The sequence below is a fragment of the Anoplopoma fimbria genome, chromosome 22, assembly GCF_027596085.1.
Source record: "Anoplopoma fimbria isolate UVic2021 breed Golden Eagle Sablefish chromosome 22, Afim_UVic_2022, whole genome shotgun sequence".
NCBI classification, from domain to species: domain Eukaryota; kingdom Metazoa; phylum Chordata; class Actinopteri; order Perciformes; family Anoplopomatidae; genus Anoplopoma; species Anoplopoma fimbria.
The window spans coordinates 3,822,423-3,840,562 of NC_072470.1; the positions used below are offsets into that span (position 1 = coordinate 3,822,423).

The following is an 18,140-nucleotide window of genomic DNA, read 5'->3' on the forward strand; positions in this document are numbered from 1 at the left end:
TGGCATGCAGAGCGTCCCGTCACATCGGGTAGACGAGGAGCCACAGCCCAGAACCTAATGGAGGCCCAGGCGTCACCATGAAGTTGAATTGTGTTAGGAGATAAGCAGGGTTACCCCTCCGAGTCCCCCCCTCGGTTCATCTCGGATTTGTTTACTCCTTTGTCGCGCCTTCTGTTTGTTTGCCATGCAGAACTTTATTTATGTTGCATTCATCAGAGTAGCATGCGGGCCTAAAATAAGTAGTTGTGGTTGAGTTTCTCCATGCTTCGACCACGGGAGGGAATTTCCATAATGTCGGCCCGAGAATGCGAGCGCACTTTCTCATCGCGCTCCCAATTTGAATAAACAAATAGGCCCTAAGTCGTAAGTCAGAAGTTGGATTTAATGCACCGTGATGTCATTTTGCTCCATGCCATCCAATCCATCAGAGTTTTTTCCTCAACGTTTTTGCTTTCCTCTGACTTGTGTTGATTTGTTGTAGCAGCAGGACGAGCGAACAGCCGACTCACGTCCTCCGCTCTGTGTTTTGTGTCTCTGCAGGAAAGCGGCCGCACCAGTGCCAGATCTGCAAGAAAGCCTTCAAACACAAACACCATCTCATCGAGCACTCCCGGCTGCACTCGGGGGAGAAACCCTACCAGTGCGACAAGTGCGGGAAGAGGTTCTCCCACTCGGGCTCCTACTCGCAGCACATGAACCACCGCTACTCCTACTGCAAGCGGGAGGCCGAGGAGCGGGAGGCCGCGGAGAGGGAGGCCCGCGAGAAGGGCCACCTGGAGCCCACGGAGCTGCTCATGAGCCGGGCCTACTTGCAGGGCATGACTCCTCAGGGTTACCCGGAGCTGGCCGAGCGCGAGGCCATCATGAGGCACGACGCCGTGAACGGAGGGATCAGAGAGGGACGGAAGGAAGTGGAAGGAACGTACGCGAAGATCGGACGGAGGGAAGACGAGTTTGAGGAGGAGGAGGAGGAGAGCAAGAGCATGGACACGGACCCGGACACGTTGAGGGACGAGGAGGAGAACGGAGAGCATTCGATGGACGATAGCTCGCTGGACGGCAAAACGGAAACCAAATCGGATCACGAGGACACGATGGAGGACGGCATGTAATCGGCGAAGACGGCGGCGACGACGACGTAACAAAAGCTTCCCATCTTAAGAGTTTTAAATTTCTCTCTTTCGGTTCAGTATTCTTACCTGCTCGGTTTAAAACGCCGTGTTTTAAGCCGTACGTGCACGTGCCTGAAGCTTCCGGGAAGCTTTCTCTGACAGACTCCTCGACGGGGGGAAGAAAGATGTCTGCCGAACAAGACATGGACTCAAAAGTCAAATCTGGAGGAGGTCGTTGAGGAAAGGGAGGCATGGGTTTGTGAAATAAGCTGCATTATGCAAACCGAACAATGAATAAATGAATACATTTCAAAAAATGTACAGTACTAAGGCCTAAAAATATGTGTGGTGCTAACCTCCTGAAATAAACCCCCTGTGTTCCATAGTATTTATAGCACAACTAGTGACTTGTACAAATTGCACTCCGCTTCTATAATCATGAACAAAAATAATAAAAAGTATTGCCTATGTATATATTTATACAGTGTTGGAAAAAGAGCAGTAGTGTCTACACTACAGTCCTTCGATATTACCTTTGTTATCACCTACCTACCTACCTACCTACCTACCTACCTACCTACCTACGGTGTTGTCTTTACTTTTTGCCACAAACATCTCCAGCCACACTATTTTAGGCCTCTTGAATCAACGTCAGATGAAGGAATTTAAAAACAAAAAGACTGTATGAAGGCGCTTAGAGGAAAGAAAACCTTCATTTTAAGGGAAAATACAGTTTATGGACAGAAGGTATGGGGGGGGGGGGTAAAAAAATGAAGGACGAAGCCTTTGTAAGGTGTTTTTGATAAGAAAAAAAGAAGCCTTATATGCAAACCTTTTAACCTGTGTGTTTTCTGCAAGTGCCACCCTCGTATTGTGTAAAAGGAAGGTTCATTTTTGTCACCAGCTTCAGTATTATGAAATGGTTCACCGTTGTTCTTTGAAGCATCCGTGTCAGTATTAAGACTTATAGGCAGCAGGTCCTTAGTTTACATTATGTTGTGCAATGTTTTCTCAGTTTCTTTACTTTTAACTTTGTCAGTATTACACCAAACCTTTTTTTTTTTTTTTTTTTTTTGAAAACAACAAATTGCATTCATTTTATTTGTAGGTTGAAAAAAAACAAAACATTATTTATGTGGCCCATTTTATATTTCCTAATTTTATTTATTTCATACTGTTGTGTACAGTACTATAGTTCTTCAATATATAGATATATTTTAGTAAAAAGGAACATGGTGTCGATCATAGGGGCAAATTTTACGTAAAGAGAGCATTTATTGTGTTTTGAAACATTGTGAAATGCGAAGTTTAATCTTATTTTATTTTATTTCCTTTTATTTTCCAGTTACTGGAAAATTCCAAATTTGGGAACTTTTATACAATTGTGAAAACACTGTATTTTCGACTGAAAAATTCCACTTTCTTCATCTTTGTTTCTTTTTTTAAGCTAAAAAAAATGAAGAGGGACTGTTAAATACTATGTATGATATCATGACTGAAGAAGAATCTTTCCTGAAATGTCTTTGTAAAAGTATTATTGAATTCTTAATTTGTAATTTCTCTTGAAAATGACCCTGCTCGAATAAAAGTAGCCAAATTACAGAGTACCAAACCTCAGCGCTTCATGTTTATTCACAGAGAAGAAACAACGCCGGCCTCAAGTCACTTTACATTCTCTCCAAAAGGAGGAAAACTGGAAATCTTTTTCTTCTCATATTCATTTTATACAGAAACCACTGTGCTTCTCATTATTATGTTAATTACATACATTTTTAATTCTCGTATTCAAGTGGATCAAAGTGAACTGACCCCGGCTCTGCTGCTTATTACATCTCATTTAGGTTAAACCAAACATATATTCTACATATTTTCCACCTGTATTTGTTTTACACTTTATCAGCAGTCACACCACAATGATTATCTACCAGTATTTAAGGAATAAGGCTATATTTTATTAATTGTCAGCCATTAAAAGACCAAAAGCAACAAAAATGTATCCTATTAGTATTACCTTATACGTTTTGCACTGTCTCACACACACACACACACACACACACACACACACACACACACACACACACACACACACACACACACACACACTCCTGCCACCATAAATACTGACTACAGCACCAAATGTGTGTTAATCCACCACAGAAAATAGTCCCCAACAAATGCACCATTTCCTCCTGTTTTAGCTGCTTTTGATACAGTGACCAGCTGTTAAAGGAAATTACTGGGCCTGTTGTATTAATGGAACTATATATTTGTGACACTTTTTTCTCATTAATGGTTTTAGTATTTTAATATGATTTGTTAAGAAATTGATAGAAAAATCAGCCTTGTCTTTCAGATTCTAAATAACAATGAAAAGATGAGTCGTTTAAAGATTTTTTTTTTCCTTAAAAAATTTAATATGACAACAAGATTTCCAGATTTTTATTCATGGCAATTTAATTCTGTAGAAATGTTCATAAAAGCACCTTTATTTCATATGTGTATCTTAGTGGGAATTTGTGCTAAAAGTATACAAATCCTTTAGCTGACTGATTGAAAAGGAAAGATAACTTCATAAACAATTGATTAAATCATTTATGAAGAAGAAATGGCAAATATTCGCTTCTGCCAGATTCTCAAATTTGAGGATTTCTATCATTTTATAACATCTGAAAGCATCACCTTGGACTTACACTATTTCATACCCAGAATAAAACAGATCTAACAGATTAATCAATAATAGAAGACTAGTGCTTTGCTCTATGAACCTCCCATAATCTATTCATCGCTCCAGACACTAACAACACTTCCTCTTTTCCAAATCTCATCTTGAAACTTTCTTCAGTCTTCTGACAGGTGGACTCCAGCGGCGGAGTCCTCTCTCTGCTGAAGGAGACGCTCGACTCCATTAGCCACTCACACTGCGTTATGCAGATCAGGAGCAACATCAAAAGGCCCAGATGAAAGCGCCAAAGGTTGAGCGATGCCAAACATCAGAACGCGCTTTGCATATTCCAATTTTGCTATCGATCGGCGTGCCGTCGGATCATTCGCAGACCATCTCGCAGATAAAAGAGCGGGTCTTAAATGATTAGCTGATGAATTTGATAATGTGCTGTGAACCGCCTGAACAATTACACATGCGGAAAAATGAGTGCGCGTGTCAGGACGAGCAAGAGGGAATCCTCTGGAGTATTTATATATCTCAACCTTCCTCTGCTTTTACATTTTACATCTGTTAGACTTGCATAGAGGCTGGGATTCACCGCTTTCCAAAGGGAAAGGTCAAAGGTCGAGATGGATGTGATGAAATATTCCTGCAACTGTAGAGAGAAGGTAGAAGCAGAGAGGGAACTGCTGAAAGAGAGGGTAAAAATGAAATGTATTAAGATTATTTAGAGGGAAAAAATTGAAGAAATGTGTGAAAGAAAGTAGAAAAAGACAAACTTCATTTTTCTTGAATGCAAATGCTGTAAATGTTATTTTTCTCTGAGGAGCTACGGGAGATGGAGAACGACTCTCCTTCGTTGTCAGTTTGAATTCCAGTTGTCACTCTTTGAATATCGGCTGATACTGATGTTGATCCAATTAGCCGATCAATACTGTCTGAGACCATTAGCCTCGGCTCAGAGGAGGAATGCTTTTAATTGCAATCAGGGCGCTGAATGGATTTTTCAGATTTTATTTTTCCCAATAATATGTTTAGATTGAATTATCGCCACTTGTGTAATTTTAAAATGGGTATAGACATAAATGAAGTGTTTCTCCATAAACATTGCATCAGAAAGCGACGATCAGATCCTGAAATCTGAGTCAGTTTTTGAATCCCTGCAATTTAAACCAAATCTGCACGCTTAATCACAGATTTAGTCACAAAAACAACACAAAAAAACTGCAATTTAGATGTTAAAACATCAGAAATGATATCCTTTATAACAGATATTTTATTCTGTGGTGTTGGGAGTGTTGCCCGGCTCACAGAACCTTTAAAAAAGAAGGAAAAACAACAACACAAGCGTGTAGCAGTTATTCATATGAGTGTCATGCAGCCATATGCCTGGGCCAGATTGGTGGTGTATCTTGGACAGCTGAGCTCTAATGATTCACTGCTGGGCCTCGGATAGAACAAGGCTTAGTGTACATTTTGCTACTCTGCTACCCCCACAAATACTTCGTAGTAAATTTGTCTTGTTTGTATTGAAAAACACTCCTCTTTACCTGCATTTCTCATCTCTCCAGAGACAAAAAAAGACATTTGTCATGTACGGTATGCGGTAAAGTCTCACTGGCTCTCGGTTGTCAAGTCAACTTTATTTAAACACCGCTTAATAAAAATACAAAACCAGTACGTAAATGCGCTTTAAGAACGAGGAGGGTTACGATATGGAAAACTGGAGGCAGAGTATGGAACATCAGCAGCGAAATGAAGACGTGAGGGGAAAAAAAAGATCACGCTTTAATGCACAAAATAAGAGCGATAGAGCATGACAGGACGCGTCGGAGGCCAAAGTGAATGAAATCAGGTCTGAGGTTTGGTTTGCAACTGGAATTGTGAAGTGTATTTCTTTTTTCTTCATGTTGCAGTCAGTCGGAGCAGCACTGGAGAACAAATCAGAGAGTGACAGAGGTAGTTTTACCTCTGCAGAACAGAGGAAGCTGCTCAGAGAAGCGCTGCATGCTGGGGGAGAGGTGCAGCCTACAGGTGTCTCTCCACACCTGCTCACAAACGCTAAACTCTTAAATTTGGCCAAACATTTGACAAACCAGCATATTCAACGGCATCTCTTTTCCCGACAGATGGAGTTTGCTCAGTTGTCATGGAAACATAAACAGCTACCAGCGAACACGTAAACATACTCAGGTCATGCATGGGACCTAAGAAGCATTAAAGGTACCAAGTGTGATTTTTGACCACTAGTGGCAGTATTGAGTAATGTTTTTAACGTGTAAATCCACAAAAAAAATGTTTGTGTAGAGGTCAAACAGATAAGATATTTTCATGTAAATAAGTTTCCCGCTGTTTCCAGTCTTTACGCTAAGCTAAGCTAAGCTAAGCTAAGCTAAACTCCAGCTTGATTTTCTCATCTCACTCCTGGAAAGAAAGCAAATAATGAAATAATCACCTGTGATGTCATGGACGGAGGGTGTGGATGCTGGAAAAGTAGAGGAGACTCTCACACTTTTGACCTCATTAAATTATTTACATATCCCCATATGCCACGCCGGACCATTCACAGGGCACATGAAGGACGGCCTGGGCGAAGACGAGAGGGAGAGAGAGAGCGAGAGCGAGAGAGAGAGACACTCCTCGGACCTGGCACCCGGCGAGAAGAAAGTTCAATGACATGCAGGGAGGAGAAGCGCAAGTGACCAGCAGGGATTAGCCAATCAGAGCGTCAGAAGAGCAGCCAGCTGTTCGTTCTGGCCGCAGCGAAAAGAGACCCGGAGCAGGTGGTGCAGCCCGGTGCCAGCGGTTCTACAGAGGAGGGGAAAAGATAGAGAGAGGAGGAAGAAGAAGAAGAAGATGATGATGATAAAAGAAAGTCATCCCCCTAATGTGGGGACGTTACTGCAGTACTTCTTTCCCCCTGCCTGCCACTTATTGCTTTGCCTAGCATTATTATGCATCAATATTCCAGGAGCCTCAGTCTTTATGTATGTGCCATTTGACAAAGCAGATCCAAAATCCATCATAAAACATCAACAGAAAGAAATGAACTGAAGGTATGAAGGTAAAAGACAGGAAGGGACCCAACAAACATGGTCAAAATGAAACAAAAGGTCACGATTAAATGTGATTTAAAGCACTATTCCTGTCATTTACTTTGTGATGTTTCCTCTCAGGTAGTGATTTCGTACGCTTCCCAAAAGATCCAGGTAAAAGTGAAGAGAATAAAATAAAACATAAACTTATTAGCCATGTGTTTCCTGCAGACAGTCCTGAGAACTGGAGGTGACAGTGGGATCAGAGGGGACAGAGAGCCATCGCTGCCTCGTCCACTGAATACAGCAGCTGCAGAGCGCCACAAAGACAACAATGCTCCCGACGTCGGAGGGGGTTCGGTGCACCGTGGTGATGTTGGACAGCTCTGCAAAGACCCCCGTGTGGAATTTTATTAATTTGCATTTATGGTTTTATGCTCTCGCTCCCACCGAAACACCAGGTTTGGCACAGCGAAGTCATGGTATGGCAATGTTCAAACCATCCTGCAGAGATCTGGAAGAGGCCAGTAAATAGAGAAACAGCTTCTCTGCTGATGTGGAAATCTACTCAAGTAAAAGTTTAGTTCATTTTAAACAAACCCAAACTCAAGCAGCAAAACAAAGAATGCATGTAAGTTAAGATTTAACCTCAGTGTGGTTTCATTTTTATGTAAATTGATGCAGTTCCTGAAAGATAATCTCATTAGTCAACAGTTTAAATGAGCATTGAGAGCGTATTTGTATTATTTTGAAGCTTGGCCAGAAGCCAATGAGCCGCTCACATAGTTCCTGTTGATGAGCCCCCTGCTGGATGACACTCTGTAGTTATTGATCATTTAAATAAAGTTTTTTTAAATTGATTCTAGTCCGGTTCGTCCACATAATCTCTGGGAGACACATCTTCGAAAACTCAACTGCTGTGAGATGAGAGAACTCAAAACCACTGTAAGTATTGTACAGGAGAAGAGTTTCTTTATTCATATATTAGTGAGAAAAAGTTATATTCCATGTCAGGAAGCTGCTGTTCGTCTGTTTGAACATTAAACCTGTTTCTTGCATTGCGCTCATCTGTCCTCCTCTGATTGTGTGTGTTCATCAGAGCTGAGGAGAGTCAATGCATTCACACACACAGCGAATAAAAACCTGTCTGCATGCAAACAGATTCCTAAAGGTTGTTTGAAATACAACCTTAAAACTAAAATGGACAAAACAGCAAAAAATGCAAACTCCACAAAATGCCCCTTGAGGCTTTAATTACCTCTAAACCTGTTTCACCTGTTCTCTCTCTCATCTTGAGTTCCTCTTAGCATGAACACCAAAGTGAAGATTTCATTGTTTTGCAGTGAGTTAAATGTAGTTATGTTGTTTATTTGTGTTCGAAGAAGAGGAGTAAATGTTTTTGCAAATTGCTGCCATCAGGTGAGAACCTGAACATCCTGTATCTTTCATCTGGCTCATGAGTGGTTTTGAGATTCCACATCTTGCTGTGAAAGATCTTTAGAAAGCTAAGTGGTCACGTGTCGGTGTTTTCTCAGCTCCGAGGTGCCAAAACGTCCTGTTTTCAACATAATTTAGATCATTTCTGTGCTTTTAGTCTGACTTTCCTAATTACACACAACCAACACTAGCTGCGAGCCTTTTCACGTGGCGACAGATTTCCTCCAACATTTAAAGGAAATGATCTCTGTCAGTCCGTCCATCCGTCGTTCATCCACCCCTCTGAGGGGTAAGTGATTATATGTTTTGCCAATGCGTTTGTGGGAATCTTTTGATATGCACAAACACAGATTCTAATGCGCCGGCAACAGCAGCTTTTTTGGGCTGACGGCTGATTAGGATGCCGGCTCATGGCTGAGTCCGCGGGGCCCCAGCTGGGTGCAGGGAACATCGCTCATTACACGTTTTCTAAAAGGGGGGGGGCTAATTCACACCGCCTCGCAGCATGCCGGTGTAGGTGTAATCGTATCATTCTAAATCACCGGTCAGTTACACGCCGGCGAGGCCTCGGCTCGTGCCAGAGGGCCGGCTGGAGCCTGATTAAGGCTCGGCCAAAGACGAAGTGACACGTCCTTAACCTCATCAGAGGAGACGTTAGGCTAACCATCACTTACCCGTCAAGGTGCGAGCTTCACCCCGCCGAGACCTCTTCAGCCTCCTTTCCCTCTTTTCTTTTGTAAATTAGGGCGTTCTTCTCGTGGAGCGCCATGCATGTTTTATGAAGGCCTCGTGGCCGATGGTGGATGGCTGCCTGGGCGTTCCCATCACTAATACGCCACTGTCCTCTTGATTTAATTAGACGTTGGCCCCCACTATTTTCGACAAGGAAATATCTGCTCTAATTAAGCGGTATACTTCACCAGAGAGCGAACAGACAGTGCAATTCAACACAGGGTTAATGTGCTCATAAAAAATCCATGATTTCTTGCCCTTTGCCCTCCTTTTTCTGGCATTTTCCCCCTAAATTCTCAAGAAAATGAACTACAAATGTGTCCTTTGTCTTTTGTATTTTTGTCTTCTGAACAGGCCAATTACTTTTTTGGGGGGTTGGTTTATGATTATTCATGCTAGAGAGACTCCCGGCCGTTAATGGACTTAGCACTGTTTTGTGCTCTCTCACTGGAAATAGATAATTACTCCATTGAGGAGGCAAACCTTTGCAGTCCAACCTTCCTGTTGAAAAGGAATGAATGTAGCGTTACATGTATGTAATTTCTTAAAGGAAGCATTGCCTGTGTAGCCTGCAGGGATTAGGCCTAATGACAGAAGTTAATTATATTAAGAGTAATTTTCAAAAACAGTTCATGAACTGCAAATTATACTTAAAAATTGCTCCTTAATGCTCTTAACTGTAATTAAATTGGCTAATATCTTAAGAAAATGAACACGTGGGATAGGAGTGATGGGTTGAGGGAACTTTTAGGAGTTCAGGGTTAAATGGTCCGTGGATGAAATCAGTAATGTGATATTCAGATGGCGTTTTCTTTTTTAAGAAATCAGGATCGTTTGCAGAGGTTTTGTTTGAGCCAAATTAGCAGAGCGTTGATCCTTGAGGTGAATCACTTCCTTTGCTTTCACTGAAGCATAGAAGCAAATATATTTACTTTCACTATGATTTTACCCCGTGTTTTTTAAGAAAAAGAAGCTAAAGTATGTCTGTGTAAACCAACATTTTGAATTAGTCTGATTCATTTACATAAAGTGTAATGTTCAAGTAGGGAAATGTGACTTTTAAGCTGTCGTGTTCTGTCCAATATTTAATCGACTGAGGGAAATATCCGCCTCTTTAGAAGCTAGTCGCTGTGTATCCAAAACAAAGAACTGCAGGCTGGAACCAATGTGTAGAAAGATGCTCAAAAGCTAGCTTGTTCACATTTATGAAGAATGTGCATCCTCCTACTCTCTTGCAGTTTTCTGTGACAGCATTCACCCATAATGACATGCTAGTAGTAAATCCATAAATGCATGAGATGAGTCGGCCGCACCACACTGCAGCGGGTCTCACCGTCTGTATTGCAAAGACTCGAGGGATGCCATTTCTCCCAACGCCTCCACGCGCTCCACCAGCACTCCTGTCCTCCGTGGAATTAGCTTTTTGTACATAGTTTTCTCTCCTTTTCAAGCGGGTGAGACCTTGATGTGTAAAGTGAAAAGTGCTTGAGCTGTTGTACGTTTTAATCCTCCAAACTGTTGACGGCGTCTATTTTTTAAGCATTTCTGAGCTCTACAGGAGGGGGGGAAAAACAGGAGAATTATGTGCATTTATCTGCCCGTAATTAGGTGTATTTCTTCCCTGAGTTTTTATTTAATGATTGGCTTTTGCAGCGAAGGCCAGTACTTTTGAAGTGTAATGAATCTCCTCTCAGGCGACTTAAGAGTTGGAGGGGAAAAGGGGGATGAAAAAAAAAAGGAACTGCCGTCATTCTGCGGCTTTGAACAACCCTTAATCTGTACAAAATTTAGGTTTGCCTTGCTTTTTTGAGATCAAAGACTCACGAGAAAGTATTATTCAATCATAACTGGTATGTTAAACCAGCAAAATGCCATTGTTAAAGTACTTACAGGAGGGTTTTCACCTCAGAAAGAGAGGTTTGGAAGCTTTCCGAGTCATGCCATTTGTGCAACTTCGCATATTAAATCTACTTTGAATTCCATGTTGCTGGAACTGTATGTTCTGTGTGGCTGAAGTGCATGTGAATGTGTGTGCGGGGGACTTTATTCTCCCTCTCACACACACTCATGTAAAACTATGCATGCACAAAAACACACACTCGCAGTGTCTTCCATCTCCGCCATGAAGCCAGACCCCCCTTGGCTTTTCTCACTCGTAATCATGTCCAAATTTGCACAGGAAGGCAGGGGGAAGGGGAGAGCCATGTGAACTTGTGTGGGTGTTTTGGGTTGTTTTTTTTTTTCTTACAAAAAACCTGCTTCTGATAACCGCCGATCTCTCCGACGCCCGAGATCCAAATCACCTTCTGAAGCCTTTCAAACGCCGGGCGCGGAAAACATTTTCCTCTCTGTCCTTTTTCAACTAAAAGTGAAATTTGGCTCGGGGAGAAAGAAAGAGACTGTATCTGCCAAGTAACAAGTACATGAAATATGAATGTAAAGAATGCAGAGAGAAGTCCTCACTGCTAGAAAGCCTTGAAGGTAATTGGTAAACAACAAGTTGAACAACGACAGGAAGTGGAAATCACAGGAGGAACATTTGAATGAATCCAGCACCAGCCGTTTACCTTTTCCTGAATACATATTTAGTCTTTTACTCTTCGATATCTGAAGGTTTATGAATCTTTTCTGCACCAAATTCTCTGCAGTGAAGATTCAACATTTGATATTTGAGCACTTGAGGAGGCAGATTGTTCAATTTGTGCTTAAAAAATGCAAAAACAGCAAATAGCTCATCATTAAAAAAATCAATTTGCACATTTAAAAAATCTCTTACTTCACATTCAAACACATACAGGTCGTTTTCAGTTTGCACCATTTTAAACTCTCGTATTGTATGTTTTATCTCCACATCTTATCTCTGTGGACCAATTACATTGTTATGTTCTTTCTAAAAGATTAATTATTGTTAATTATTGGATTGAGTTGCTTTTGGCAGTATTTGTTCTTTTTATACCCATGCGTGTAGAGCTTATTAGACCTGAGCTCATAATTAAACCAAAATGAATCGATGTGCCAGAGCTGCTTGAATACCTGCGTGCTTTTGTGAACGCTCATTTGTTCACAGTATTTTCTTTAAATATTACATCGGACCATGACACCAGATCGGGTTTTTAAAAGCCGTGTTCTTGTCAGGGTCGACATGTACTTGGCTTCCTCCTGCACGTCTCCATTCAGTCCTGTGTGTTCTCGGGGCAGCTTGGAGGAGTTTGTGGCACTTTGTGTAAGTGTGTGTTAATGTGTGTGTGTGTGTGTGTGTGTGTGTGTGTGTGTTCGGGCCCACCTTGGCAGTGGCGCTAGCTATCAGCAGGGCCCAGCCGGCGTGCTAGCAGTGAGACCGTAGTGTTTGTAACAAAGCCGCTCTGACTGTAACGACTCCCATTTGTCCTCCGGGCGAAGCGAGGTGGAACCTTCCAGGAAAGAGGCTCTAAATGGATCCGTGGAGGGTGATGACGAGGGGTGAGGGCGGCGGCGAGGGGTGAGGATGGCGGCGAAGCTGCACAGGACGCGGCCATGTGTGCTGAGGAAGTCTGGGCGCCGCTCGGACCTCGCTCCCAACACGCAGCCAGGACGACTGGCCAACGTGTCACACGAGACGCGACAATGAGATGGAGGAAGACTTCGCTCTACTACACTTCTGTCTTTCACGTCACGGTTTCCTTCCATTGGTCTCTTTTGACATTAATTCTAATTAATAAGAACTGCAATAAGAACAAACAAAAATGCATCCCCTTTCTTTATGTAACCCTCAATTAAACACCTCATAAAAGCAGAGACATTAATCTAATCTGGTGCATATTGCCGACCATCGACTCCCGAAAACACATGGACCGTCTCCGCCAAGATGGAAAGTTTGTCAGAGAAGTTTTCCTCATTACAATGATCTGTTTCTCATAAACACCCCGCCGCCCTCATTTGCGTGATCTCGCTGAGCATCAATCTGCTGTCGGTGACGATGTCGGTGAAAGGGGCCGCTGCCTCTGATCCGGCATGAAGGCTTTAAATAGCTGCATGGCTCAGATTGCAGGGTGTCAGGGCCTATCGGCTGAGGAGCATGATGATGATGGTAGCGGTGGTGGTGGTGTAGTGGTGGTTGGACTGGGTGAAGTGGGTCAGGTCCGAAGTGAGCGGACATGCGAGTGACACCGGCGTGTGATGTGACCCGTTAGCGGGGGGGTGGAGGGACTCGGGGCGGCTCTACGTCCTGTCTGTCTCGGCCGATACGGGACGCCGGTAGCCACGGGGCAAACAAATCAGAGGAAGTCAGAGTGACGAAGCTGAGAAGTTTACTGCTCCTCTGCACTTCACCGCACTTCATGTCCACTTAGAGGAGTTTCTATCCAGCTGACCGCTCTCTTTAGTTTCTTTTTCTTTCTTACTGATTCCTTATTTGTTTCCTTTATCTTTTCTTCCTTTCAAGTTTCTTTCTTTCTTTCATTCCACTCTCCTGACATTTTGAGCATTAGGGACAAAACATTTGCATCTCAAGGTCCACTTACTTGTTTTTCAAATCCTTTTAACCACATGTAACAAACCTCATCCTCACTTTTCCTCATTCTACAATTTCCTGTGATATTTTCTCCGTCTTTATTACATCAGTCGGCCTTTATCATCATTCTTGTTTATCCTCTTTTGCAGCACCAGCATGTAGATCTGCTTTGATCTAACTCCACCTCGCCCACATTTACATTTATAAAGGAGAACATAATAAAATATAAACCTCACATCTGTGTCAGTTCAGGATCAATTCATCCTAAATCCGGCCAAATTGCGTGGTGGATTTACCACAGAAATACAGAGCCGGGAGTCTTTGACCATGATATGAGCGGGTGTCTTCTTGTCTCTGCCTAAACAGGGCATGTGTAGCCACGGGGCAGCAGCATATCAGAGGTGATCAGCGTGATGCAGGCTGAGAGGACACACACACAGCTCCACTTTGTGTTTTGTTGCCGGGTTGGAGTCAAATCCTGTTAAAATTCCTTCAAAAATCCACAACCTCAGGAAACCGTAAAAGCACCAGTCTGATTGTAGAAAACTGATGTAGAAACGAATCCTGCCCCGACAGAACACTAAATGGTGTTTATTTTTCAGCTCATTAGATAATAAATCAGGGGAAATTTGATCTTTTTAAAGTTGCAATGAGGAACTTTTTACTGGTTATGAAACGGTCTCACTGAAGCCTCTATATGACCTGTCGGAGTAAACGAGACTATCGGGGAGAAGATTGTCTATTTCTAAATAGTTATTCTTCATTCTTAAACTATTTACTGCATGCTAATTTTCAAGAAACTCTTCAGCTCAGAATCCAGCAGAGAAGCAACCAGACCAAGCGTCTCTTCCGGCCACTTCCTCTGAAGTCCAACGAAGACGCCACGCTGCCTGAGACCAAGACTGTATCGCTGGGCCTGCTGGAGTGTGTCACAGGAGACCCAGAACCAGGACTGACTGGAGCAGCCTGTCAGACCATGTTGACAGACTGTCAGTACAATTAGAGCTTTTTTTTAATGGACTCTGGTGCTCGGAAACACTACCTCTTTTGTCCACAGTGATTGAATAAATGTCCCTCATAGTAGCTTTAAGGAGCTTCCACCCTCCTAAATGTGGGTCTTCCACTTGTAAGTTAGTGTAGCTGCAGGAATGAAGCGCTCAGAAACACGAAACCCAACAATAACAAGTTGAAAAGATGTGTGAATATTCTCTGAAGGCCAAACCCAAAAAGAATTTGGGATTCCAGTCAGAGTCGAGCGATGATTAGATTGCTTCACCCAATTCCTCTATCATCTATCTCCCAGTGCCTTTAATATGCAAATTGTAGGTATGCAAAGCTCTGATGCTTTTATTTAAAAGACATGTCCTCGGGCGATAACAGTGGGCTTCCAGGGAGAGCTCTGTTATAGCATGAAATAAATAGTTGTTAAAGGGATCACACAAGTTTGCATCTTGGAAGATGAAAAGCTAATTGAGATGAATAATTTATTTGTATTGCAGTATCTTAAAGATATCAAATAATACAACTTGAGTTCAGACATGATATCGAGCGTCGACGGGGCCTTCCGAATATTCAGAGGGAATTACATCTTTCAGATTAGTCGTCATCCTTTAAACTCATAATGGCATTTGTCCTAAGGTCACTCCACTGCAATTATCAAATATTACCAGAATACTCAGAGGTATTAAGAATAATGATCTGAATGTGAGTCATTATGTTGCTGCTGTAGTTTTTTGGGAGATGTGAACAGAGAGACGTGATTACCACTTGTTTTGTCATCAGGTGAACAGTCAATAAAAGATTTTGCCAAGAATTTCTGATTCTATTTTTTGCAGACATTGTTCGCACTTTTTCAGTTGTTGTGCTTGTGGTTTTATTTGTATGTTCTTATGTTTGCAAATTAATATGTCGATGATTTATTGGACATAAAGCACCTTTTAGCAACTTTTCGTTCTGTGGGTTTTGGCTTTCGAAGAAACTCGTTCATCCTAAATAATCTTTGAAGCAGCTCTTATTTAGGAATAATATGTAATAAAAACGTGCACTTGTTCCCTCTGAGTTCACTCTGAGATCCAATCAAATCGCTCTCTGTGACCGACTGACATTTACCCAAAATGACGAAGCCCGCCCACCAGACCCTCCACCCAGGCTAAAAGCGAGCGCTTGCGGCGTTTAAAAAAAAATTGCAGTTTGACCCCCAGCACAGAGGAGGTCCACACACTCTGAGTTAAATCCTACTCCATATCTCTGTTGGCATAGTTAGAATTCAGAAGCGCTCAGCTCGAACTGGAAGGCCCTTCTGATTAGAGAAAACCCACAATGCCCTCTCTTGTTGTGGTGAACTTTTGACTGCGTGGGCCGGGCCTCGGCAGCGGCGAGCTGCACCGAGGAGTCGGCAGCGGGGCGGAATACTTGACATTTCTCCGTGATGACAGTCTCGTTACTACTCTCGTTTTTTCGTTTACTGTATGCATCCTCTCTTGTGTGGACCCACGTCTCCCGTGGCAACACAGAATCTGATTTGGATGACAAATACTTTCCGGCTCTGGAGGGCGGATTGTTTTGGCAAACTCCACCCAGCTTGTACTCAGAATTGAGGCCCGAGCACTTATTTTCTAGGAGTGTTTGACACACGCTGGGCGTAAACGTATTCTGCAGGGACACAGTGAACACGGGGAGGATGAAGTATCAGAAGCTCTCTGCTAGTGCACATGAGAGAATACACGTCACGTACATCCCCACAATCCTCTGTTATCATATAAATACTTCCTCCACTGTGGTTATTTAAAATCCTTCAAATTAACTAAGATGGTCGTCCAACACGGCTGTTATTTTAAGTTTCTATCTGTATAGTAGAAATTAGATTTATTAAGATAATACCATTACAACTAGCAGTACTGCCAGTTCTTCTACTACTACGACTATTACTACTTCTGCACATGTTACACTACTACTGGACCTACTACTACACCTTGAGCTGGTACCATCTATTTATTATGAAACAGAAGTCAATGGTTTGAGAATGTCTTCCGAATAAACTGTGGGAATTTACAGAGCTTAGTAGGATTGTTAGCTTGGAGGGCTCACCCTTTTATGAATGATAAAAAAATTCAAATAATAATCCCTATGTGGAATTGGGTCTTTTCAATGAGTAGATTTAAGTTGGTAAATAAAAAAAACAAAACGAAATAAAGAACTTTTATAAAATATTTTTATTATATTATATTTTATATATTAAATCACGTTTCTGTGTATATTTGTTTCTTATTCATATATGTTATGGGAGCTTTTTTTTTTATTTTTTTATTATAGTTTTCGTCTTGTGACCCTTTGAACCCGTTGCTATGTTACGTGAAGTGACGTCACTCAGACTCCTCCCCCTGGCTGAGCTGAACAGGTGAGTATGAACTCTTCCTCAGGTCAATTTAGCATCAAAAGTTGATAAAAAAAACCCGGTAAACATGTGGCCACTGTTAGAGTAGACCACTTTGTAGACTTGGTTTAATGATGTGTTGTTTTATTCATGTCAAAAATGTAGTTTTTAGCACGCACATCACTTAATTGAAATATGCTAATTACCTGACACAGGTGGGTTTGATTGACTGTCACGTGACTCTACTGGACTGGTTGTATTCAATTCAGGTATGTGAGCTAGGACTCCCTGTTTATTATTAATGAACTCATTATGTATATTAAGATTTTTACTTTTGAGCTGGAACTGTAATATCACAAATGCAATTATTAAATATATATATGTATGTGAAGTGTACTGACTTCATTGTGTTTTCATCCGGAGGAGAGAATGAAGGTGTGGTTGGCTGGAGAGCAGGGATCCTCATCTTCCTCATCTTTCTCACACAACGCAGATCTGTGAGCAAGATGAAGCCGATGTAAGGTAAGAGGAAGCTCTAAATGTTTAATGTTTCCAACAACTAGTGCATTTAATAAGGATAGTATAATACAAATACCTGGAGCGTCATGTACAATAACATATCTGAGCCTGTATTAGTACCCACTAATACAAACTACTTCCACTACTACAACTATTACTACTGGTACCTCTACTACTCTCACATTTAATATAAATTCACAGATTAAACCATTTATTTTAAGGTTGGTACAGATGTGTATGTGGTGATATTGGACATGTGTTTTATTTTATTTCTATACTCAGATAAAAATGTGTTTTTAAGTGTTGAAGATGAATCCTATGTAAGGTAAGAGGAATGTTTCCAACTCCCAGTGCATTTAATAAGGATAGTATAATACAAATACCTGGAGCGTCATGTACAATAACATATCTGAGCCTGTATTAGTACCCACTAATACAAACTACTTCCACTAGTACCACTGGTACCTCTACTACTCTTATATGACACATTTAATTCACAGATTAAATTGATATTGGACATGTGTTTTTTAATATTCAGATAAAAATGTGCTTTTAGTTTTAAGTGTTGAAGATGAAGCCTTTCTTGTTGTGAAGTATGGAAACGCTGAAAAATCCTCTTTGTTTAACATCCAAGCTTCATTTTTACATGGGCACTGACCCAGATAACATTAGGTTGATTCATGAGTATTGGTAGGAGCTCCTTATGGCTTTTTTTACTCCAAAACAAGTGCGATCACACAACCCCTCTGCTATTAAATCACACTCGCAGCCCTAAAAC

General features: G+C 41.7%; 1 protein-coding gene across 3 annotated transcripts in view; it reads left to right on the top strand.

The window, feature by feature from the left end:
• Positions 1-1,808, top strand: part of zeb2b (zinc finger E-box binding homeobox 2b) — a 79,658-nt gene extending 77,850 nt beyond the window's left edge. For all 3 annotated transcript variants that reach the window (XM_054623940.1, XM_054623942.1, XM_054623941.1), the window contains exon 10: positions 541-1,808. In XM_054623940.1, the coding sequence (XP_054479915.1) occupies positions 541-1,112 (572 nt within the window). In that variant the 3' untranslated portion in view covers positions 1,113-1,808. The remainder of the gene's footprint in view (positions 1-540) is intronic.
• The last annotated feature ends 16,332 nt before the right edge of the window (positions 1,809-18,140 follow it).